The following is a 24,688-nucleotide window of genomic DNA, read 5'->3' on the forward strand; positions in this document are numbered from 1 at the left end:
ACGTATGGGGCAATGAGATATTGATGAACCATCATCAAGTGAGGAAGCTGATAAAGATTGTTAGTAAAATGGGTCAAAAGATGGTAATTAAACTATTTGTTTACACTTTATCCAAGACAACAACGAACTGCAGGATGGTAAGTACGAACCCTCCAGCCTTCTTTTTACCGCCCATAATGAGTTGTGTTAGATGACATTGTCTGAATTTTTTTCCTTTGAAGTGGTTCCCAAAGCAGTTTACTTAAGGTTACCTCTCAAACTACATGATTGGTGGGCATGCAAAGGTTAAAGTATTTCTATCAGAACACAATGATTATCTAGATGTGTTCATGAAGACAGTGAAGGATGGGCGGTCGGCCATCACAAGGGGTTTAACTAGAGTCGTGCGTGCCTTCTGCATGGAGGAGGGCACAATATGGGCATTTCGCTTCACCTTATTCAACAATCAGAATGTATTTCGCCTCTTTCTTTACCGTCTTTATAGTACAAGTATACAACTATGGTTCATCATTCTTTATTTGGTGCTTATGTAATTCTTGAACATATGTACCTGCGAATCAAATAATGCATTGGTTGTTTGAACCTGATGAATATGAATAAAGTTATAGCATACTTTCAAATTCAAATCTGGTACAGTTTGAAATAGCGGCAATTAAACTATGGTGAAAATTACGCTCGCGGGTTGTTACGGCGCACACGCTCGGTAAAACACAAACGTTTGTGATATAAATCATAATCCAACACGGTTCACAGAGAGGAAACATGTGCGAGCATGCACACAATTGCCGTTTGCAAACTGTGTGTGATGTCAGACAATATCACAAACGGTGCGGGCAAACTAAACGTTTATGATAGTTGCCTTATCATACACGATTTGCAACCATGAACTATTTCTGGTGTGTTACGCATCGTAAACGTTGCACCACAGAATAGCATGTGCAATAGTTATCATGTACGACGATGTTACGACGGTCCGACGTTTCGTAATCCCATATGACACTCGTATGACAATTAGCTAATCTTCCTAATTAATTATCGCACACAGTTCGGGAAAAGTGAATATGTGTGATTCTCTGCTTATCATACACGTTCTATAATCATGAACCGTTTGTGATGGGCCGCACATCATAAACGTAGCACCACAGAATAGCGACTGCGATGGCAATGCAAGCACAAACGAGTAGGGACAACTGTATGCATCAAGGCTCCCTATTCCCGACGGTTTCTGGGTCGTGTGCGAAGGATCCCCGTATCACAGTCATTCACTTGGCGACGGTTCAAAACGTCGTCGCGGAAAAGGGTTAAAAACCGTTTGTATAGCACCTTGTTATACCAGTGCAAGCTTTCCTGATCATATTTCGGATATTCCTAAGAGCATGTACAATGGTGGCATATGGATATAAGGAGCTTGAAGCATCTATATTGATTCTTCCTTCCCAATGCAAGCTATCATTAGTGAGCCTCATCAAAGAATAGAAAATAAAGACTCTCAGTACATATACATCTCTACTCTTCACTTCAACCTTTTCAGTTTTATGCACCGGACCACACTTTTTCTCTTAAGCACCCGCCTCCTGCGGTGGATCCCGTTGTTCTATCCGAACCTAAATTTCCTGACATTCAATCCTGCGTAGCCTATGGGGCATCACCCTGGGGCTATGTATTGGCCATGCCCTAAGGGCATGTACAATGGTGGCATATGGGTACAGATGCCCCATAAGAAAAAGTAGTTTGAGGTAACTACATTGATTTTTTCCCCAATGCAAGCTACTACTGGTGAGTCTCATCAAGAAATACAAAGTAAAACCTCTAATACATATGCATTTCTACTCTTCACTTCAACTTTTTCAGTTTTTTACATCGGACCACACTGTTTCTCCCACGCACTTACCTTTTGCAGAGGATCCCGCTTCCCTATCCGAACCTACTTTCCCTGACATCCGATCCTACATGGCATTATGCATTGGCGATACCCTAAGGGTGTGTTTGGTTTCGTGTGTGGCACCTGCCTCGCACCCGCCATGCAAAATCTAGTGCTTTTGGTGGCCTGTGCGGCCTCCTCAGCCCGGCCCAACAGATGCAAAAGGAGGCCTCTCAGCCAGGCTGAGGGGCACGCAGGAATCGGCCGTATCTCTGAGCCAGGCTCGCGGCTGCAGCCGCAACTCTTGCCCCGTGTCTCCTTTTCCTCCTCCTCTCACACATCAAATTTGATCGAGATCCATTGCTGCCACCGCCACCTGAGCTCCCTCGTCCACACCAGTCCGGACTCTCTAGCAGGCGCTCCTCCACATCCACGCCGAGGGACACACTGCCGCCCGCCAGCCGAGCTCCGTCGCCGGTGCTCCTCCATGCCCACGCCGGGGACACGCCGTCCACCACCAGACCGGGCTCCCTAGCCAGCGCTCCTCCACGCCCACGCCGGGGGACACGCCGCCCGCTGCCGGCCGAGCTCCGTCGCCGGTGCTCCTCCATGCCCACGCCGGGGACACGCTGTCCGCCACCAGTACGGGCTCCCTAGCCAGCGCTCCTCCACGCCCACGCCGGGGGACATGCCGCCCGCTGCCGGCCGAGCTCCCTCGCCGGTGCTCCTCCATGCTCACGCCGTCCGCCACGGATCCAGAGGGGAGCACCTGCGCGCTGCGAGCCGCAACCGGCGCAGCGTTTCTCCCCCTCTCTCCCCCTGAGTTTAGTTCAGATTTCAGTTCAACCTTCTTTTACATGTTCCATGGAATGATCCAGATCCAATTGAAATTGTTGAAATTGGAAAAGAAAGGTTCACAGAATTAAGCTCAAATGCAGTCTACCAAACAACATCTATTGTATACAACATCTCTCATGCAACAATATCATACAGTGCACTAAACACACATCTCAACCAATCTCTGCATCAGCTCAGCCAGGCCACGCTCACCCAGGATCCCTCATGCGGTGCAGGCCGCCCACGCAACCAAACACGCCCTAAGCTAAACTTGTTCATGGAGAACCCGACCCGGAGGCCCGAACCCGAAAGCCCGAAATGACTATATATATTATTTTTATTTGAAATATAGGGATACTAAACTAATATAATATCTTGAATATGATTAATTTAATTAAAAAACGCCATTGTTCATGTGTTTCGGGCCAGGCCGGGCCGGGCTCGGGCTTGGGATTTTTTCATCGGGCTTGGCCAAGCCTGGCCCGAACCCGACCCGACCCGGCCTGGGGAATGATCAGGTTTACCCTAAGCCAGTGACTGAAGTGGAAATTGAGCACGAGTTGAGTGATTTTCATTGTGTAAAATCAATTTCCGTCAGCTCGACCTCACCATCAGTTTACAGTCGAACGCAGCCCCATCCCCAAATTCGAAAAGGCAGCGCGGAAATCACATGTCCGTCCTGCCAAACGCTGCCCCGCGTGCTAGCTAGTCCTCCGTCCTGTCCCCTCTCCCGAAACCTCCTGCAGCTCCAGCGATGGCGCGGAAGAGCAAAGGGAAGAAGACCAGAACCAAAAGAGACCCACTTTCCTCCACCTCGGTTCCTCCCCCGCCGCCGGTGGAGCCACAGGCAACGGCGCCGGACGTCTCGATCGACGTGCTCGCCGAGTTCGACATCTTCAGCATTCTCCGCCGTCTCTGCCTCGTCGACCTCCTCCGCGCCGCCCTCGCCTGCCACCGCTGGCGCCGCCTGGCCGCCAGCTGCCTCCTCGCGCCCCTCCTCTCCTCGGCCACTTCTTCCACCCAACCGAAGTCAATCCCCCGTTCCCGCTGGAGGAAACCAAGGATCCCGACACCCCCGCCGTGTTCGCTCCCCTCGACGCCTCCTCCCCGCGCCTCTCCCTCGACTTCGCTCCGGACGCCTTCCGCTTCTACCTCTACGACTCGCATCAAGGCCTCCTGCTTTGCGAGCCGTCCGACCCCCTTCCCAAGGAGGTCATCCCCCGCTTCCTCGTCCTCGACCCGGCCACCCGCCGCCGCACGCTCCTTCCGCCCCCGCGCCGCGACACGGTGCCCGATGACCGCAGCTCGAGGTACTACGTCGGCTCCGCGCTGCTCTACCGCGCTCACCCGAGCAAGCTCTGCTTCGAGGCTGTCTGCTTCGCCATCGACGGCGGCCACCCTCGCGCCTGGGTCGCGTCCGTCGACAACGGCGACTGCAGCTGGCGCGCGCTCCCGCGGGACGAGGATGTCGTGGTCGATTTCGACCCCTGGCGGTTCGAAGGACGCTGCGTGCACGCCGCCGGGAAGATATACTGGCACATCTGCAACTCCGAGCGCGTGCTGGTGCTGGACCCTGTCACGCTCAGGTTCTCCTACCTGCCGGCGCCGCGCGCGCTGCGAATCGACGCGCTGGCTATGTGCAAGTACCGCGTCGGGGAGACGCCGGATGGGCGGCTTTGCTTGGTCACGGACGGCCAGCAGCAGTTGCATCTCTGGGTGCGCGGGGAGGGCAGGTCCAGCGACAACGGTTGGCTTCTGGAGAGGAGGATCGTGGACTTGAGCGCGCTGTGCGACATGATTCCTGGCATGCCCAGCAACCGGATGCTCAGGACCCATTGCATCTGGCCCACCGACATGGACGCCGGTCGCACAGGGAAGGTGTTCATCAAGACCTGGGGATTTGGGCGCTACACGTACGATCTGCACACCGGCAACATGGAGCGCCTGCCGACGAGAAGCGGCAAGGACTATGCGCACCCCGTCTTCGCCTACTCCCTGGCATGGCCGCCCACGTTCCTCGCTCCAGAGGACTGACTTCGGTAAACCCTGTCGCCATTTCTGTCCAGCGATGTTGCTCGCTCTTTTGCACACTCGGATCAATGTTTTTGTCATGTGTTTGCTTGCAGTAGTTTGTTCCATGTGCATAATACCATGAGTAAGTGCAGTGGCATTGGATTAGGCTAGTAGAACCTGGAGGCACAAGTGTATCCATGTAAGGTTATAGGCAGTTCTTCTTGCAAGATCGGTAGAATACTGAAGTGATTATGCTCTAAATGACATGGATGGGAGGCCATCATTCCAATATCTAAGTCTGTTTGAACTTCTGATCACAGGTGTCCTGTTAGTTGTAGAGATACACTCCCTAATTTGTGCGTTCATTATCCTATCCTGCCGTTTCACATTCAGAAAGTTTCCCAGTTACAACTTCTGAATTGTTCTTACACATTATCCTGGTATGCTTGACTGGTTTTTGATGTCCTGTATTACAGTCCCTTCATGTGATTTTCCTAGAACCAGTTTTATTTAGTACACGCTGCGTGGTAAGTAATTTTGGCACAAGGAACAACATAATATTTACCTAGTTAACTAGGTTGCCAATGAATTGAACTCCCTCTGTATCAAAATATAAGACCTTTGCTGACACTAAAATGTCTTATATTTTGATACAGAGGGAGTAATGTTTATTTTTACATTGCATTTTGTACATTAGGTTTGCGTTTTAACCGCCCTGTATATCTGATTTCCTTGCTCATTTTGATTTGTTATAAAATATCTTTTAGGTTACCTTTATAGTTCCCAAATGCAGGTTGTTTTTATGCTGGAAGTTTTATTTAGCTTGTTTCGTAGGCATGTCGCAGGTTTAAGAAATGATCTTTTAGCTCATGTCTATGAATTGTATACCTCCGAAATCGTCATCTAGTGTGTACCTTAATGCTTGTTTTCTCTTAGAAACTTGTCTTGTGCTACTGGGTTGGGAGCTGGTCCTTATTGTTAACATTAAGTTCCTCACTTTAACTTCTGATGATGTCACCCTTATATTCTTTTATCTTTATAATTGGTAATGGTATAATACTGCTTGTGTATTTTCTAGTAATTGGTCATTTAGAAGATCAAAAACTAGAATGGATATTGTAACATTCTTATGATTACATATGCGTCATTCGCTATGTGATTATTGGTTAAGTACTTCGTACTCCTTGCTGTATGAAATCGATTGATGGTTTTGTTTAGGGACTTTTAGCCTAGAAGATAGCCCACTTATTCAGGTTTTGTTTTCATAATACCATAACTGCCAACTGGTCTGAACTGGTGCAATCTTTTCAACAGCTCTTTGATAGAATTCTAAACAGTAAACAGCATATACATGAGCTTAATGTTCTGGTTACAAGTCAGTTTGATTTTTCTACTACGTGCTCATCTTGTATGCTGGTAAAATTATATCGGCTTATTTCAGTGCAAATTTGGTAGCTGATCCTTCTGTCATTTCTATGATTCAGGCCGTGTGGTGACTTGTAAAGGAATTGGCGCATCCTAGTTTGAAGTCAGCTCTTCATATGCGGGTCACCACTTCCTCATTGTGTGCCATCTCTCTCGGGGAAGCTCTGATTACCTTGTCCTGTATGAGACCATTTAAGCAATCTTTTGATGCTATGCTATCCAAGTGTCATTTGGATCTGATGATATTCAGCAAGGCGTACTGTTAAATTAAATTATGCTTGTTTTGGACAATCCCTTGCTTTGGTCTATTCAGTAATATTGATTGAATTTTGACTTTCCAATTGTTCTGTCTTGCCTTGGTAATTTGTAGGTTTGGCCATTGTGAGTTTGTGATTGTCAAATTAGTAGCTTTGTTTTGTGTATCTACTATCTAGCGATAATTGAACATCTTGAATTTGGATAGCAGTACTAGTTTACACACAGCTTGCCAGATAGTTTGCTTTTTCATTCTCTAAAAAAAAGGTAGTTATTTTTTGATTTTTTATGCAGTTGGTCTGCTATGAAAAAGCCCAGATGGTTTTTCATAGTACTTTTAAAAACAATTGTGACATGAGAAACGTTTACATATTTGAAAACAAAACCACGAAATTAGGAAAAAATTGAATTTGAAAAAGTTTACGGAATTGAATAAATGTTCCCGAATTTCTGGATTTGAAAAATGTTCATAAATTTTAAAAAAGTTTGGATTTGAATAAAAGTTCATGAATTTTTTGTTATGCAAAAGGATCATAATTTCGAAAAATAGTTCGATTTTTTTAAAGTTCATGAATTTAAATTTTAAAAAGTTCATGAATTCAATTTTTCAATTTTTTTTTTTAAAAATCACAAATTTGAATTTGAAAAAAGTCATGAATTTGAAAAAAGTTCAAGGGTTTAGAAAAAAGTTCACGAGTTTGAAAAAAGTTCATGGATTTGAAAACAACTTCATGAACTTAGAAAATTCATGAGCTCAAAAAAACTTTACAGGATTCAAAAAAGTTCATGGATTTAAAAAAAAGTTCACAAAATCGAAAAAGTTCAAGGGTTTAGAAAACGTTCGCGGGATTCAGAAAATTCGCGGACTCAAAAAAGTTTCACATATTTGGAAAAGGTTCATCGATTTTTCAAAGTTCACGGATTTGAAAAAGTTCATCAATTTTGAAATGAGAAGTTCATGGGTTTGAAAAGGTTCGTCGTTTTGAAAAGAAATCACGGATTTGTGAAAAATCATGGGTTTTAAAAAATAGTTCGATAAAACAATTTACAAAAAAAATCACATATTTGCCAACATTGAGCAACTTGATGCGTGCACCACAAGTCCGTTCCCGGTTGGACCAATAATGGGGAATTCACTATCTATATATAGTTCCATACATCTCAATATGACAAAAAAAGTTGGAGCACTGCACAAAATTCGGATGCCTCGTCCACCCACACGGTAAGCGTCCATGGTTTTGTTTCGAGAGCGAACCACAAATTGCTTGTCAGAGCACACATGTTCAATCCTGAGTGAGGACGCGACCTAGTCGATCAGGGTGGGGTCGACGAAGGTGAGCAAGCCAGGGACACAGTGAACATCTTAATACCTCAGAAGAAGCTAGGAAGCTAACAACATTAAGATCAATATTATCATAAACCAGCAAAACTCAAGGCCGTGACATCCCTCCTTGTCCCCGAACGCCACCACTTCCTTACATGTGCGACCCTCCGTCCCCACAACGCGTCGGCCACCACGGGATCTCTCTCGACACATCCTCTTTCCCCACCGTACGAGCCATCACTTCCAATCCCACCTGTTGTGGCTGTTTAGAAAAGGAGGAGGCTCATGAGGTGTTGAGGAGGAGCAGTGGCGGATGCAGGAACAATTTCCTGATGTGGTGGAGGTTACTAGTATATGTGTGTCAGCTCAAATCTTAAATGAAGTACCATAGTCCATATAGACCTAGCATACATGTCATGTGTTAGGTATGGCAACAACCAAACCTTGCTAGATTGCTGGCTACGCCACTGAGGAGGGAGGGCAACATCTGCAGCTCAAATCCGGGCAAAAGAGAGGAGGGGGGGGGGTGAGGATCGAGCATGGTAGGAGGAGTAGTGGCAGCTACGGCTCAGGGGAGATTCGTCGGTCCTGGGAGAAAGATTTTTCAGGTCCAATAAGCGCTCCAGACACTGACAGGTGCGGCCCACCACGAAGACCCCAGTCTCGACGCACCAGAGCGCAAACTTTTTTGAAAGGTTAGAGTTTTAAGGGGCAACATCTGCAACTCAAATCCGGGCAAAAGAGAGGAGAGGGGGGGGGGGGTGAGGATCGAGCTTGTTAGAAGGAGCAGTGGAAGTTGCGGCTCAGGGGAGATTCGTCGGTCCTGGGAGAAAAATTCTTTAGGTCCAACAAGCACTCCAGACACTGACAGATGCGGCCCACCATGAAGACCACAGTCTCAACGCACCAGAGCGCAGGCTTTTTTGGGAGCTTAGAGTTTTAAGTGTACCAGCCCTAATACTTTTTTTTACACCTAAAAAAAGCCCTAATATTTGTTCTCAGGGAAGCACCGAACAGCACAGCGCGTGGAGTGTCAATCTTGTATCCTCCGAAAACAGAAAGTGGCTCCAGATCCGACAAGCCACTGCCGATAGGCCCTACAGTAGGTTCCAACTCCATTCAACCAAAGCGGCCGCACCTCCCATCGTTTCCCCCCAAATTGCCCATCGCCGCCTCGTCTCCTCCAAATCTCCGCCCGCCATTCTCCCACCACCTCCCCCTGATCCCGCCTCCTCCTCCTCCCCGGAGACCCCTCGCGCCGACCGGAGACCCGACCGCGGAGCAGAACGAGCCGCGCGTCGTAACATTTGGCGGGTGAACCACGGGCCTCCGCAGGACTCCACCGGATCCCGAGCCCGAGATCCCCTCTTCCGATCCAGAACCCCCCCTCCTTCGTCCCCGTCTCCGCTCGAATCTCGCCCTTCTCCGCGGCTCCATGCCGAGCTCGTGAGCGGGACCAGCGGCTTCGGATTTGATCGATCCACGCACGCCATGGCTGGATTCGGCGGCAACTGCAGGCTGGGGGCCGTGCTCTTCTTCTCCGCCTGGATCACGCTCGCGGCCCTCAACAGGCTGGTGCGCCCGGCGCCCAACGGGTGCCAGATGACCTACATGTACCCGACCTACATCCCCATCCACGCCCCCAACAACGTCTCCTCCGACAGGTACGGCCTGTTCCTGTACCACGAGGGGTGGAAGGAGATCGACTTCGACGAGCGCGTCCGCAAGCTTGACGGCGTGCCCGTGCTTTTCATCCCTGGCAACGGCGGGAGCTACAAGCAGGTGAAGGCCTGCTTTCATATTTGTTTTATAATATGGCCATGTAAATCAAGCACTGCTACTTGTTAGTCCAAGCACTGCTACTTGTTAGTAGTCGTAAAGAGATAAGACTAAACGTGTACTGGAATAAAAAGGCCACATATGGCACCGATAGATTAGAAATGGAATAGGATTGCATATTCTTTACTGTTTTGCACCTTGCGTTCACGTATTTATTCGTAGCCTACGTGGCCTGCATTTCAGTGGAGAAGAACATGGATTGGCCGCTAAAGTCCATATTCGCCCGCCCACAATACCATTCTGGAAAGATAGTCCAATTGAATGTTGTTTGACTTGTAATTTTGCTTATTTTGTCGTCGCTGTATTGCTGTTACTGAATTCTTTCTTTGTTATCATGCTATACATCCAGGTTCGCTCATTTGCTGCAGAATCTTCTCGAGCATATCAAAACGGTCCACTTGAGCCCTCCTTTTATCGGGAACCATCTAGTGCATTTGAACTGGAAGATTCTTCCCTTCCATCACAATATGGCCGTATTCTGGATTGGTTTACTGTTGATCTTGAAGGAGAACACTCTGCAATGGATGGTCGCATACTTGAGGAGCATACTGAATATGTTGTCTATGCCATCCATAGGGTAACCAACTCTTAACTCGTAAGATATGATCTTAGGCTCTTAGCATAGAGTGCAATGGGCCCTTCAGTCATAAGCTATTCTCCCTGTGTTGCACAATGTAGTGTATTTTGATTGGTTAAGACAACTCCTTGACCAACAGTTACTACATTTGTATGCAATTCTTATAACATAAGATCAATGTCATTTGATTTGTATTTAAAAGTACTTATGAATGTGATTTTTTATCACATAAAGTCATAAACAACATTTTGTGAAAGTAATTGCTGGTCAAAACCTTGTCTTAACCGATCAAAATACGCCGTGGAAAAAGAAACGAGGGAGTGACTGCAGAATGTATAACTTCTATCATCAGGACAATTCCACTGCATTGAATTTTAGAATGTCCGATATGATTATGCTCTTGTAAACAAATCCACACAGTTTCCTATTTCCACATTTTGTTCCTGTGAAGTAGAACACATTAGTTCTTATTATTCTCCGATATGTTTCATTGAATATGCTCATAGCATATTTGTTCTGTGCTTTGTAGATCCTTGATCAATACAAAGAATCTCATTTAGCACGATCGAAGGATGGTGTTCGTTCTACTGGTAACTTGCCATCTAGTGTTATGCTAGTTGGACATTCAATGGGTGGTTTTGTGGCTCGAGCAGCTCTTGTCCACCCGGGCTTAAGGAAATCAGCTGTTGAAACTATACTGACGCTCTCCAGCCCACACCAGTACTCTCTCTCTGTGGAATTTTTCTGTGTCTTTCGCTTCTGACTCAGTGGGCAAGTGAAGTGTTACTCATGACATAAAATGATTGCTCATCCAGGTATCCTCCTGTTGCTCTGCAGCCGTCCTTGGGTCATTTTTTCTCCCATGTCAATGAAGAATGGAGAAACGGATACAAGAAAGGAGTATCACATACAAGCAGTCCAAAACTCTCAAATGTAGTAGTTGTCTCTATATCAGGCGGCATCCATGATTATCAGGTATTATTTTTGCTGCTGGTATATTATAAGTAGTTAATCACTTAATCCTATGCACATTTGATTATGTCTATGTTATTTTCTTTGATAACAAGATTTCCTTGTTTGTAAGTATCTAAGATCTATGACTGCTTATTTGCTGTATGTGATTCACTTGGATACTGCAAATTTCTCACAAGTTTTAGAAGACTATTTCTATAATATACTGGGTTGAGATTATGAAATCTGTACTCATTTTTTCCGTGATTAGTAATTTCTGTTGTAGATACAGTGGCACTAAGGAACACGTGTCAGTAACTCAGTATCAGGGCATGACTCGTAAAGTTGTACTGTTTTCTTTGCTGATACTCAGTATTCTGATAATGTCAAGTCACAGATGTATAATTGTCTGTTCACAAAATATAAAATAAAGTTAGTTTTTTCTTGTACTAAATCATAATTTACACATTTGAAACGTGATTTTGCTTATACTGGTAATTTTATTACATTCAATTTTAGAAGCTGCTTGTAAGACTAATCTGAAATTTCATAGAATTTCGATAGATTATATGCTACATGATTAGTTTGTTACGGTGTAGCATTAATTGATCACTCTGTGACATTAACTATGTCTTTCTAAAGTAGATACCAATCAAATGTTGAGTTCCCATTTATTTTGGTTCAGATTAGGTCAAGGTTGGCCGCATTGGATGGCATTGTACCTTCTACTCATGGGTTTATGGTAGGGAGCTCCAGTGTGAAGAATGTTTGGCTATCCATGGAACATCAATCCATCCTCTGGTGCAATCAATTAGCTGTACAGGTTGAGACCATTTACTCATCTCAAATGCATTAAGTGCTTTACAGTGAAATGTACTGTACTTATGGGGATTTTAACCTTATCCAGGTCGCGCACACTCTTCTTAGCATGATAGATCCTGTGGATCGGCAGCCATTTTTGAGTTCACAAAAAAGAGTCTTTGTGTTTGCGAAAATGCTCCAGAGTGTAGTTCCCCAGTCTTTGAGTTGGATGAATCATGTTTCAGGTTCTCAATCTTCAAATTTTCTTGCGAGTGATACCAGGGAAGCCGGTGGTACAATTTCATTCTTTTCCTTGTTGCATCCTTTGCATAATTGACTATTAATGGCCTAAAAGATGTGGTATGTGTACCCTTATTTATGAGCACATAAAGCTTGGCCGGGGATCTGAAATCTAGGTCAAAAGTGACCATTCATTTTCATATGGCATCCTAACGTTTTAAAATAGCCTTTGTCATTTTTTGAATGTGAAATATAAAAGTGCATCTTGCATTTTACAAATAAAAATATTTTTTGCTGCCTGTGGAAGTTCTGAAGCGGTTTGTGGAAGTAGCTCTAGTTCACCTCTTTCAAAACAACTTTGATGTATACAATTATGTGTCATGATTGTTTCTTTCATCATGTGTCCAATTCAGTACTAACACTAATCTATTTAAGATGTTGTTTAGGCTAACTAACTTTACTGCTATAATATTACACTCATGGCAGTTCTAGTTTATTATGTTTTATAGGGCATGGAAAATTGCTCATTTGGTATTACACTGTTATTTTAAATCACAAATAGACGTGGTTCAGTTTTTGTAGTGAGTTTGTCAGTAATAATTTCTACCTCATTTTACTGCTTCAGTTGACATATCATATCTACAAATACATCTCTAAACACTGTAATACCAATGTGGTATCAACCATAAATAAAGTGTTATAAAAGAGAAGTGCTGTCAAACTCTCATGCCATTCTTGTCGTCTTTACATAACAATATATTTTCTATAGAATTGCAGCGAAATGATACACTTTTTTGCCCACCATCTGTTCTATGGACAAGTGATGGCCTTGAAAAGGACCTGCATATCCAGTCAAATTTGGTTACTGTTTTAGCGATGGATGGCAGGAGAAGATGGTTAGATATTAAAAAGCTGGTAGGTGAAATTGTCTTACTAGTGTTTGATCAGTGTAGCTTTTTCAAAGTTCTGCGTACTGTTTGGACACCATATTACAAATTTAGCAGGTGTCTAATTGAATAAACTTTGTCCGCTTAACTGTTCTCTCGTTGAAGGGTTCAAATGGAAGAGGACACTTTGTTTTTGTCACAAATCTTGCTCCATGTTCTGGAGTCAGGATTCACTTGTGGCCAGAAAAGCATCGTTCGTCCATTGAAAATGAAGTACCTGCTAGCAAAAGGATAGTTGAAGTTACCTCAAAGATGGTCCATATCCCAGCAGGACCTGCACCAAAACAGGTAATATCTTTAACTGTTCACCTTTCATGTTCCTACATCCTGGCATTCTCCATCTTTCTGGTTCATGTAGCAGGTTTCTTGTTTATACTGTTTACGATACAAATGGTCTCAATGACTTCTCTGTTCCCAACGTTGCTTTGTCTTTATACTATCAACTGCAGCATCTGAATCCTATTTTCTTATATTATGTTAGGCTACTACCTAACAAAATAACCCTCACATTTTCAGTTATATCAAGTTACTTCTGTTGATTTAAGTATCTTTTTACCATGCTATCCACATTGTGAAGCTTCTCCTTCCCTTTTGTTTTTTTATTATGCTTGGTGCAGTGGAAATCATTGTTTTTGAGGGTACTTTTTTCTTTTCTTTCTGAACGTTGCTTTTGTACAGTACACATTGTACAATGGACCAATTCTATTTCTTGTGCTCATTTGCCTTCATCTACTGCAAGTAACATACCATTTGTTCCCTTATTCACGTTGTCATCATTATTGCTTGTCGAGCAGGTAGAACCCGGGAGCCAAACTGAGCAACCGCCTCCTTCTGCCTTTCTTTTGCTGAGTCCAGAAGATATGAATGGTTACAATTTCATGACTATATCGGTGGCTTCGCGGCAGGTATTCCCTTGAACCATTCCTGTTTTCATCTAGAATGCTTTTGTGCAACTAATTCCACATATGTTCTTTGTGAGTTAACTTTCTGAATATAGTGTGCTTTGAATTTCTCCCATCCTAACCTCTTCACAAGATAATTTGTTACTTGTGCTAATAAAAAAGGTGTGTGGTTTAGGGTACAGAAATGCAATGAATAAGCATAACTGATAACTACCATCATGTGATACTGAAAGTGTTCTATTCAAATATACAACCTCTGTAACTTAATGTAAGACGTAAGATGTTTTTGCAGTTTAAATTAAACTGCAAAAATGTCTTACATTAAGTTACAGAGGGAGTACATTTGTTCTCACAAACGTGTCTTGTGAGATCAGGCTCAATCAAGTCTTATCTAACTAAATCGGTACTGGAAATAGATGCTCCTTAGAGCTCTGAGATTTTTGTCCGTCAGATTCGTCCCTCCATCTTGGCTGTTCATTTTCGTTGGTTGCTGGAGCTCTGTGGCCTTTCTTTTTACCACACATAGTCTTCCCTGTCTGGCTGACTCGTATGGCCGGTGTTGTATGAGTCCGTCTGCAGCCAGCATTTGTCCGCCTACTGCTAGGGAGTTGGATGGATTGGAGGAGAGAACCGTGGTCTTGTGATTTGGTCATATTCTTGAAGGCATTAGTGGAGTTTCATGTATCTACTCTTGGTTCCTGGTGTGACTGTACTGCCCTAGCATCCGTGACTCGCCGCCTGCACGACGCTAGAGCTCTTCTTGCAGTGGAGGGCAAGGCGAACCTACCTTTCACCTCTGCTCTCATTTGTCACAGCCTCTTCCCCTGTCCCCTGGTTATTGGCAGCTTAGCATGGCGGTGAAAACCCTTTACATAACTCCAGGTGAATAAGATCGCTTGCCTGACTTAACTTTCTGGCCCACCTGTCTGCTCGCTTTATGTTCTCATTGCGCCCTCTGCTTCTCTTGTCCCCCTTGCCTTGGCCGCCCAGAGCAGAGGAAAAGGACATGTATGCGGTGGCTGTACGTGGCCCAGATGGGTCGGCGATGCTAGTTTAGATAGAAGTCTTTGTAAAAATAATGTCTTCACAAACAATACATGGCGATGCTGCTGCATTAACAATGAACAACTCATAGGCAAGCCCTATTGGTATTGTTTTTTGTCATAAACAGATAAGCTTGCAACTTTAATTTGAATGTTGGATATTTTCAACCCAGCCAAAGAGAAAACCCAACCAGTTAGTCAGGTTTTTTTAATATAATATCTTACACTAACTTTTGTACAGCATACATGCGAGTAGAGAGGCGATTACTGTGTTTACAAATTCATGTTGAATAAGGAAAAAATGTAAAAAAATCTTCCAAGTTAACCAGAGAACCACAAACAACCTGAGCTTCAGTTATAATTAACAAAACAACCTGAGCTCAGTTGTCTACTGCATGTGAAAATAATAAGACCCATCTCTAGTTTATTATTTATGACGTGGAAGTCTAGAAAGAGTAAGACACGTTGAATCGACCAGAAAGTATGTTTTGTAAAAATAAAATCATTGTCATGGTTTTGGTCCCTCTACTTTCCATGTGCCAGAACCATGAGTTGGTCGCGAGATCTTATGGGTTTCACCTCTAGCCTACCCCAACTTGTTTGGGACTAAAGGCTTTGTTGTTGTTGTTGTTGGTTTTGGTCCCTCTACTTTCGACACCTAAGGCAACCAAATATTGTTTGTTTTCATGGAGATGTAACATAAATGATACTTTGTGTGCCTGAATTTATTATGAATTTGATATGGTTGGCTTCAATATAAATATGCAGTTTGATGCATTAATTAGTAATAAATATGGAGTTGTAGAATGCCTATTGCCTATTATGGACAATTCCTCCTAAGTAGGCAATATGTAGGTAGGTCAAGTCTTTTTGTCCATCCTTTATAACAGAACCACCAACCTGATGTTCTTATGGATTGGAAATTAGAGGGTGTTATGGACTTGGTCGGGGCAATGTGTCCGGCTGGCACCCACAAGGCTAGCAATGTGAGGGATTAGACTTGGTCCATTAAATAATGATTAAAGATTATCTTGTTACAAAGAGACTAGATTAGTTGGCCTGAGTAGTGATAATGCGGGGGTTGCTCAAAGTCAAAATTGGATGGCAACAGGCATGGATAGTGGTGAGGCAAAGTAGTGGCAGGTGCTAAACTCAGGTCTGGGGATGCTACTGCCTGGATTCAGAGCACCTTGACATAATTAGCGAGCTTGACGTACCTCGCGAACACCGGCAAGTCTGGCACCTTGACATAATTAGCAAGCTTGATGTACCTCGCGAACACCGGCAAGTCTGGGAATTCTAGCTCATATAAATATGGTAAAATGTGTCAATAAAAACTAAACCCATCAGTTTAGTTTGAACTCCCATCTCATACGCCTTTGGTATATTTTGTGGTTATAAAATATCAATAGATGCACATAGTAAGCCTTTTATTTGCGCATTGAATTGATACACTGGTTGTTCTAATATTTTGGTATCCAGACGATTTCAGGCAGACCTCCCCCAGCGGCTTCGATGGCAGTGGGGCAGTTCTTTAATCCAGTGGAAGGAACAAGTGCACTTTCTGTTGGCAGGATTGTCCACTCTAGCTATTCACCTGAAGTTAGTAATTAGTACTTAACATAATATATATGATGTTGTCTAATTTATGATACAAAACGGGCTGAAACCTAGATGTCTTGATCCCAGGAAATATTTTTGAAGGAGGATCACCCAATGGCTTTAACCCTGTCGTTTTCGGTCAGCCTTGGTCTTCTACCAGTTTTGTTATCACTGAGAACTACTGGATGTGGAATAAAAAATATTGGTGACCAAATCGAAGCTGATAAAAACAGTAAGCAACTGCATCTGTTTGACTTTTTTCTCCTAGTCTTTACTTGTAAATGGGTGATAGTAATAACAACTAATAACAGCCAGTATGCATTCTATTCCGATCATTATTATGATTTATACAAGACGTAAGAACTAATAATTGCCTGTGTGCTTTCTGTTCTGGCCATTATGATCTATGCAAGACATAACCTCTACACCTATCTGTAGATGATCAACTTACCGGCTGTTGCACCAGATTAAGTCATACTTATCTGTTTGAAGAACTTTGGTTAAGCATTGCTACTACCTTGTAACTTCTCATATGTATGCATTGCAGACCTTTGTAAATTACGGTGCTTCCCACCTGTTGCACTGGCTTGGGATTCTGTATCAGGCATACACATTATTCCGAATATCTATTCTGAAACTGTAGTGGTTGATTCGTCACCTGCTACTTGGGATTCACACCAAGGGGCAGAGAAAACTACTGTGCTAGTCCTGGTAAGGTTACTTATCGTACTGTTTTTTTGTGTGGAAGTAACCTCAGTAATGACACTGGAAAGTTACATGTTATGGAAATTGACACTCCAATATTTTTAGGTTTTGTAATGCACTAAACCCTTTTTACACTTGCTTATATATTTTATTGTATCTTCTAAATTATCATTGTACAAATGGCTTAATACCTGTGTTATATCTTTCTTGTAGCCGCCGTGCACGGCCAGCAATTACCATCTTTCATAGGTTCTACGACCCTAGATTGACTGACCAGTCCTAATGATTCTGCATCAGTCTTAGAATTTTGATCCTCGATCGTACATTGATCCCACAATTTGTGATCCTACCATAGAACCTCTGATTTGATTCAGGATCACAATTCTGACGAACTTGATGTGCTCCCATAGCACCTTAGTGTTGTCGCCAACTGACTGCCATCTTTAGTCCCCATGCAACCATTCTCTATTCTTGTGATGCTGCTCACCACACCCAGGGAGTGTTGCCAATTACCAAGCCTGTATGTTGACGATGCTGCTAGCCCTAGTTCCTTCCGACTAGCCATGTACCACCTTCGACACATAATGAAGTCTCTCCAAAATTCAAGGTTTTATAATTTTTATTACCGTGATGTTCATTTCTAACATGAAAACGTTGGGGTGTCCATGCAGCCCTAAATTGTCACTGAGCTATTTTAGTCGTTGCTTATCCAATGTTAGACATAAACTGAATATGTTATTTCTCAACTTTGAACTCATTATTTAGGTGGCTCCAAATTTTGTAGGCTGACCCGCATTGCTCATACAAAGTCAGTCTTCGCGCTTCGCTTGGTGCTGCAACTAGCAGATTCTTTTTGTTGTACTCATCCGAGGTAATCTTCATTTGCAGGACAACTTTAGCATGATTGCAGCATAGTCCTTATTTTTGAGCTCGAGTCATGTTTTGCGGGTGGCATCATAATGTCTCTCTTCGCTAAACCGCATTGATTGTTACTCCCTCCGTTCCAAAATAGATGACCCAACTTTGTACTAAAGTTAGTACAAAGTTGAGTCATCTATTTTGGAACGGAGGGAGTAGAAGTTTAGGTTTAGTAACTATCAACAGATATGGCCCAAACATGACATGTCTTGTGTGCTGTGGAGTCTATAATCTGTTCACACCCCTTTCCTTAAGCACTCTTATCATGGTTAGCGGCCATCACCCTGGCATCTATGCGCATTGGGGACAACATGATGGCTGATTGAGGGAGGTAGATAGTGGGGGTGGGGCTAACCTTAGCCCCACTTGTTGCCGTTATTGTGTTGCCATCTCATGGCTGATTGAGGGAGGTTGACAGTGGGGCTAACCTTAGCCCCACTTGTTGCTGTTATTGTGTCACCACTCACCATCGCCAGGCCTGCTGCTGGGCTGTTGTGCGTTAGAGATAGTGGGAGTTTGAGGCAGCATTGCCAGGGCTAAGTAACATTATGGAGAGGCCACAGGTGGGCAGCTGGGTTCAGATGAATTGAGAGTCTTTTTTCCTGGTGTGCTATCCTCGCCTCACCTGGGTGCCTGCATATCTGTGGCTCTCATCATGTTTGAGTCTTTGAACACACTGCAAATAACTGTCTATTACTTGTAATCTTCTTGAAGTAAAGACCTTTTGGTACTTTCTTACTAAGGACATTAATCCTGACTGTTTTCTGAAGGTCAAGGAACCACATTATTATTCTACTGGCTAGATACTGTATGTTAAATTGTTAATGCAGGACACAACAGTGATGTATTTGTAATCAACATCCCACAGTAGCTGTTTCAACTACTTAAATCTATAGGCCTTGCTCAACCTTTTCCATGCATCCGTTTGTACAAAATATCTCATGATACCCTAACATTTAAGACAAACAAGCTAATCTTGATGGCTAATGGGTCACAATTTCGCCAACCTGTAGAAGGGGGATGTTTTAGCTTTACATACTTTTATGATACAGAATAGGGAATGTATAATACTTATTAATAGGCCATTTGTGTATGTATTTATCTTTGTGCGGCGAGGGCATGCATATTATGGATTTTTAGAGGAGAACTTCGGGTTTTGTGTTTTTCTTGCTATACGACCGTCCGATTCTTTTCACTGGTTTGCCTATGATGTGTTTCTCGTGGTACAACATTGATGATTATGTAGTCATTATTCATCAAATTTACACCATTGATGGATTACAGCATATTTGCATAGAACTGCTAGTTACTGTAGCCAGATAGCTACATAAGACTGCCCATGGTTACCTGTTAAACTATTATTATGTCTTTTGCAGATTCTTGGTTTCATGATTGCCATAACACTGTTTGGCCTGATGCGACAATCGTTAGCATGGGAATGTGACTCTTCTGTGCCATCTATTTTGTCAGCTATTGAGACTAATCTGAAGCCAAAGCCGTTGATGTTCCTTTGTTTCACGCCAATACTTCTTTTCCTTGCCTTCTTATTTTTCACTACACAGCAAAACCCTCGATTTGGAACCTTCTTGTTTGTTACTGTGGTCTGCTACATAGTTGCCAATGGTTTCACCATTTTGGTAACACTAAGTTCGAAATTGATTCTGTATGTGGCTGCCATTCTACATGTCTTCGCCAAAAGACGGTTAGTACATGCTAAATACATCTATAAGTTTTTTTTTTCTTCTGTTCTTTCTTGTCATGATGCAGGGAATGTTCAGGAGCTAGTAGTCTAAATCTTACTCCCTCCATTCCATAATGTAGTGCGCTCACGCTTTTCAAGATTTAACTTTGACCATAAATTAGACCAATAATACATAAATCATTTTACTGAAAAATTATACCTTTGAAAACTTCTTTCGAATACGAATTCAAAGGTATCGGTCATGCCCCCGCCGCAGCCGCTCATGTTGGTTAAATTTATAGTCAAAGTTAAATCTCGAAAAGCGTGGGCGCACTACATTATGGAATGTAGGGAGTATTAAGTTATTATTTGTATTTGAAAAATGTCCACTTTACTCTACTGCAGTATCATGATTGTTCAATTAACAGCCTGAACTTCAAATCGTCTAATTTAACCCCTTAATATTTAACATCAGATCATTTTACTCCCCGAGGACAGTTTTGCCACGTAGATCTGTACTTCGTCCTTTCTCTCTCCCTGACTTGTCTCCCTCCCGTTGTTCTTTATTCTTTCCCCACTATCTCCGAGGTATCTTCTCCCTTGTCCGATCGAGTTGGACCTGAGTTCTAATCTCCCCCATAACAACCAAATGATCCGTGGCTGGGTCGTCGCTGCCACATGGAGCCCACAACCGCCACACCTGAGATTGGACTCGGCTTTCGTTGTTGTAGGTGTAGCACGCATCAAGCTCGCTCTCAGGTTTACATGCCACCACCACATGGGTGCATCGTTGAAGATATCTGTCGTGTTGTGTAGATAGGGCAGTGAGAGAGGAGATAGAGATGCATGTGCTTTTTCTTATCCCTCTACAGACTGACATTGTTCTTCTCCATGTCGTTGGAAAAGAATCGCTCATCTTAGCATTTCGTCCAGCATGTCGGGAGTGAAACAGTTTTATCATTTGCATGTGCGTGGAGCTGATCGTGTTTGGGCAGTGAGTTGACAAAGCTAGGGGATCCCCGTCAGAGAGGTAGGCTGATCAGGGGTTCTCCATGGTAGTAAAACTGTTAAGTTGTACGAGGGGATTGTAAGTTTAGGGGGCTCAGTAAGCCAATCTAAAGTTCAGGGACTTAATGTACAAACAGTATACTTCTACGGAATAAACTTGACGTTTTTTTACTTCTGTTTGGGGGATAATTGTTGAATAATGAGATAATAGAACCGACATTTGATACTCTTATTGTATGATGCAGTGGACTTGTGTATCCTGAATTAGTATATTACTTATGCTATTGGCTTACTACCTCATCTAAGTATCAGTATACTTGTGCTAAGAAATTGAGATTTGATTTCAGAAATGAGAACTAGTGCACAGCAGTATCTAGAGTTTGTCAGAGCTGTGGTGTTGAATTGGGTTAGGGACTTCGGAGTAGCTGGACATTCTTTCTTTATGGTTATTACCTATATATTGTTTGTTTATTAGGAATAAACAATTAGCTTCTGTGATGCGATCGGTATATGCACTTCATATTCTGCATCCTGAGAAATTGGTCTCCACAAAGGAAAATCTGATTGTAAAACTAGTGAGCCTTGCAGTGTACCATTATGGAGTTTCTGAAGCAAGTATGTGTGCAACAAACATTACACCATTTTTTGATTACTTATCTTGTAATAAAATAATGATCTACAGCTGGCAATCTTGGGAGGACGGTGCTCATTCTCCACTTGTTCGCCAGTTCCTCGCTTTCTCGTTCTCATTTCAGTCTCTCAAGGTAAGTGCCTCCTGGAAGTATGAGAGTATACGCAGATATGCATGTTTTGCTGATTTTTCTTGTTGACACTAACTGATGTACTTTGAAAAAGATTGTGCAGATGATCAAGAACAATACAAATATAGCCGTAGCATTTGCTACAATTACTCTTGTCTGCTTCGTTCATCCAGCAATTGGTCTTGGTCTGTTACTTCTTTCACATTCCTTCCATGCCCATTCAGCCCTCTGCAGGTACGTTTTAACTTGATATACACTAGTTCTAGCTATATGATTTTCCATAAGGGCCCGTTTGGAATGCAAGAGTTAGGCAGGAGTTTATTTCCTATAGGAACGGGAAAAACTTTTGCATTCCAAACAAGGCTTTGCTTTTACTTATGCGTGTCAACAAAGTGTTCAGTGGCTTGTTTGTGCCTACTAGCACCATGCCTGTGTATTGCTACCAAAATAACAAAGGTACATCCAATCAGGCACCGCATTGATCTCCACACGACATCTAATGGTCACAGAAATTGAGTTAGACTTGTAAAATAAAGTCAATTTACAACGGATAAACCATGAAAGTATCATGTTATGTATTCTGAAAGCCACAAAATAAGATGGTGGAGATCGTGGACAGATGGCCCACTAGTTAGTGAGTGCCACTAGTTAGTGAGTGAGTTACTTTTGGTGGACATGAAGTGGCAGGTGGACAAGCACCATCTACTCCAGTATTTATAGGGACAAATTTCTTGCCTCCAGTTCTGTATGCATGGATTAGAATCATAAAACGTACTTGAAACTTATTTTGAATGCAATGATATAGGGCCATATATATATGTATACATTTTATATGTAATCCCAGTTGTTCAACTACTGAAGTGGATGCTTTGGTACTGTAACAGTTTCTTAGGAGCTTCGTTTCGTAACATCGCTCAGAAAAAGGACCTGTATAAATCCAAGATGGATAATAATCCTATTCTACAATCCAAAAGTAAACCAGATGGGCTCGAGCAACTTCTGCCAATGGATGACAGCCCAACAGCTGCTAAAAGCTTTACTGACAGCCAGCTAGAAGTGTTTGACTGTCGGCATGGGATTATGATCCTGCATCTTCTAGCTACACTCATGTTTGTGCCTTCACTTATTGCTTGGATACAGGTTTGTTGTTTTTACTTATCTGAATGATTTTGGACAAACTCCTCAATGACAGTAATTGCCTCATCAGTGATGACATAAAGCATGAAAATATTCTTCCCTGTACTGATTTTGTGAGCAGCACCTCAATAGACCAAATGTCCACTAGCCAGTGCCTCAACTGAATTATTATATTCATATCATTCTAATTGTGAACTTGGTCCTGTGAAAAAAGGATGAAACATGGTTCTAATTGTCAATCAGTCTCCGTCGTTGATAAATAACTAATAATGAATCCTGGCTGAATGATCATCTTATTGTGCACTTAATATTTAGGCAACATATGCTAGACAGGCCATTGCTTTTATTGTATTGTCTAGCATACCTTCATATAATTGATTACTGTTGTGAAGAAACTGCAGCTCAGCCTGGCACCTCAGTTTTGGACTTGCATTGCTATGTTACACTAGACATATAATTGTGTCTTAATTGACTCATGCCATCCATGGAAAGGCCTGAACATTTAGTTATGTAATGTGTATCTTGAAAATATAATGTTACTGTCAGCATACAGGTTAGTGTATATGGTTGACCGGTTTCAATTTTCTACGTCTAGTTATGATCAGGGTTTCATTTAATTACCCAAGCAAAAATCACGCTACCATTCAGGATATAGATTTTTTTAATAAGATATGGTTGACTCCAGTGGGTCATTCCCAGTGAACCTGATTCATGTTCCTACCGTCACTGTACCTTGCCAACTTTGATTCTGGAACCACTATTATTTTGTGTTCTATAACCTGGGCACTTTGCGGACATCCCATAGAAACATTTATAGGATGTTACTTCAGCGAGCAACTTATGTTACGCTGCTTAATCAGTAATGATTTAAATCGGTTCCTGTTGTTTCTGTGCAGAGAATCGGAGTGGGTCAGAGATTTCCGTGGTTTGTTGATTCTGCCCTTTGTGTTGGTGTTATTCTGCATGGACTTTTGGGATCACAGCCAACTGCCAGCTTTATATCTTTTAAGTTACCCGGAAGGAGAGGGCGCGAAGTTGGAATGAGCTTTCTGTACCTCATAGGTGGCTTTTATTCCTTTATTAGCTCCATGGCATTGGCACCTTACAGAGCGCTGTATGCGATGGCCATCATTGGTTTCATCTGTTTTGCTTCCAGAATTCTTGAGACTAGAGGTAAGGTGAGAGGTGATACTAGCTCTAGAAAAAGGCACTGGCATAGACATTGACACTAGCTTGGAAAGGATTAATTTTGCGAGAACGGGCGACACAGTAGTGTAGGATACCAGCTCTTAATCTTTGTGGATGATGACTGCAAACTGCAAAGAACTTGGCTTTGCTTATGATTGCAAACTGCGAAGTGTTACCGAATTTTGGTGTAGCCAGATCTTGATGGTCGACCCATAGGTGAGGTATATGAATGTGAGATGACTGGATGGATCAGTAACTGTACAATCTGGAATTCAAGCATGATGTACTGATTTTGTGATAGAAGTGAACAAATGTGATCTTATTAGGCTCTGTTTAGTATCGCAGTAGCTTTTTCTTAGTATACCAGCTTGTTTTGTTTAAATAATCTTCTATGTGGGTGTAACAGAAAAGTCTTGCTGAAATTAGTAGATACTCAGTTTAACACACTGGATTTTGCAGTCAATTGCAACGTCCCCAACCAAACTGGCTCTTGGCAAGAATGGATGCAGAATAGTCCTGTATTTTTCAAAAAGATGCTTTCCGTAGTTTGGTTTGTTTCCATTCTCTCCGGTGTTCCAGACTTTTTCAGTAAAATGTGAACAAATGAAAATATTGCCATTTCAATTTCTTGATGGTGATTCTTCTTACCCCTGGTTCCACAATTGTCTAGCTT

The 24,688-nt window shown here is 42.8% G+C and overlaps 1 protein-coding gene and 1 pseudogene across 2 annotated transcripts; both read left to right on the forward strand.

Annotated features, from left to right (window-relative positions):
* Window positions 1–3,336: 3,336 nt before the first annotated feature.
* Window positions 3,337–6,483, forward strand: LOC109780786 (uncharacterized; annotated as a pseudogene).
* Window positions 6,484–8,824: 2,341 nt separating this feature from the next.
* Window positions 8,825–24,478, forward strand: LOC109780794 (uncharacterized). Of its 2 annotated transcripts, none has more exons than XM_020339379.4 (18): window positions 8,825–9,497; window positions 9,904–10,131; window positions 10,661–10,851; window positions 10,947–11,106; window positions 11,768–11,905; window positions 11,990–12,176; window positions 12,893–13,038; window positions 13,176–13,358; window positions 13,865–13,975; window positions 16,498–16,617; window positions 16,705–16,849; window positions 17,165–17,328; window positions 18,107–18,193; window positions 19,617–19,942; window positions 21,612–21,693; window positions 21,785–21,924; window positions 22,575–22,830; window positions 23,724–24,478. In XM_020339379.4, exons 1-18 carry the CDS (start codon window positions 9,207–9,209, stop codon window positions 24,051–24,053), a joined length of 3,285 nt encoding a protein of 1,094 aa, XP_020194968.1. In that variant the 5' UTR covers window positions 8,825–9,206; the 3' UTR covers window positions 24,054–24,478. The 2 variants fall into 2 exon arrangements, with proteins under 2 accessions (XP_020194968.1, XP_020194969.1); XM_020339380.4 differs by having other exon boundaries at window positions 8,830–9,497; window positions 21,794–21,924; window positions 23,724–24,337.
* Window positions 24,479–24,688: the final 210 nt, after the last annotated feature.

Source organism: Aegilops tauschii, chromosome 5 (assembly GCF_002575655.3).
Source record: "Aegilops tauschii subsp. strangulata cultivar AL8/78 chromosome 5, Aet v6.0, whole genome shotgun sequence".
NCBI lineage: Eukaryota > Viridiplantae > Streptophyta > Magnoliopsida > Poales > Poaceae > Aegilops > Aegilops tauschii.

What these genes read in the sequence shown, in the direction of transcription:
- LOC109780794 (XM_020339379.4), top strand. Translation starts at nt 9,207, where the DNA reads ATGGCTGGATTCGGCGGCAACTGCAGGCTGGGGGCCGTGCTCTTCTTC. An exon ending in CATGTCTTCGCCAAAAGACG is followed by an intron (nt 19,943 to 21,611) that starts GTTAGTACATGC and finishes AATGATCTACAG; the next exon opens with CTGGCAATCTTGGGAGGACG. An exon ending in GCCCATTCAGCCCTCTGCAG is followed by an intron (nt 21,925 to 22,574) that starts GTACGTTTTAAC and finishes GTACTGTAACAG; the next exon opens with TTTCTTAGGAGCTTCGTTTC.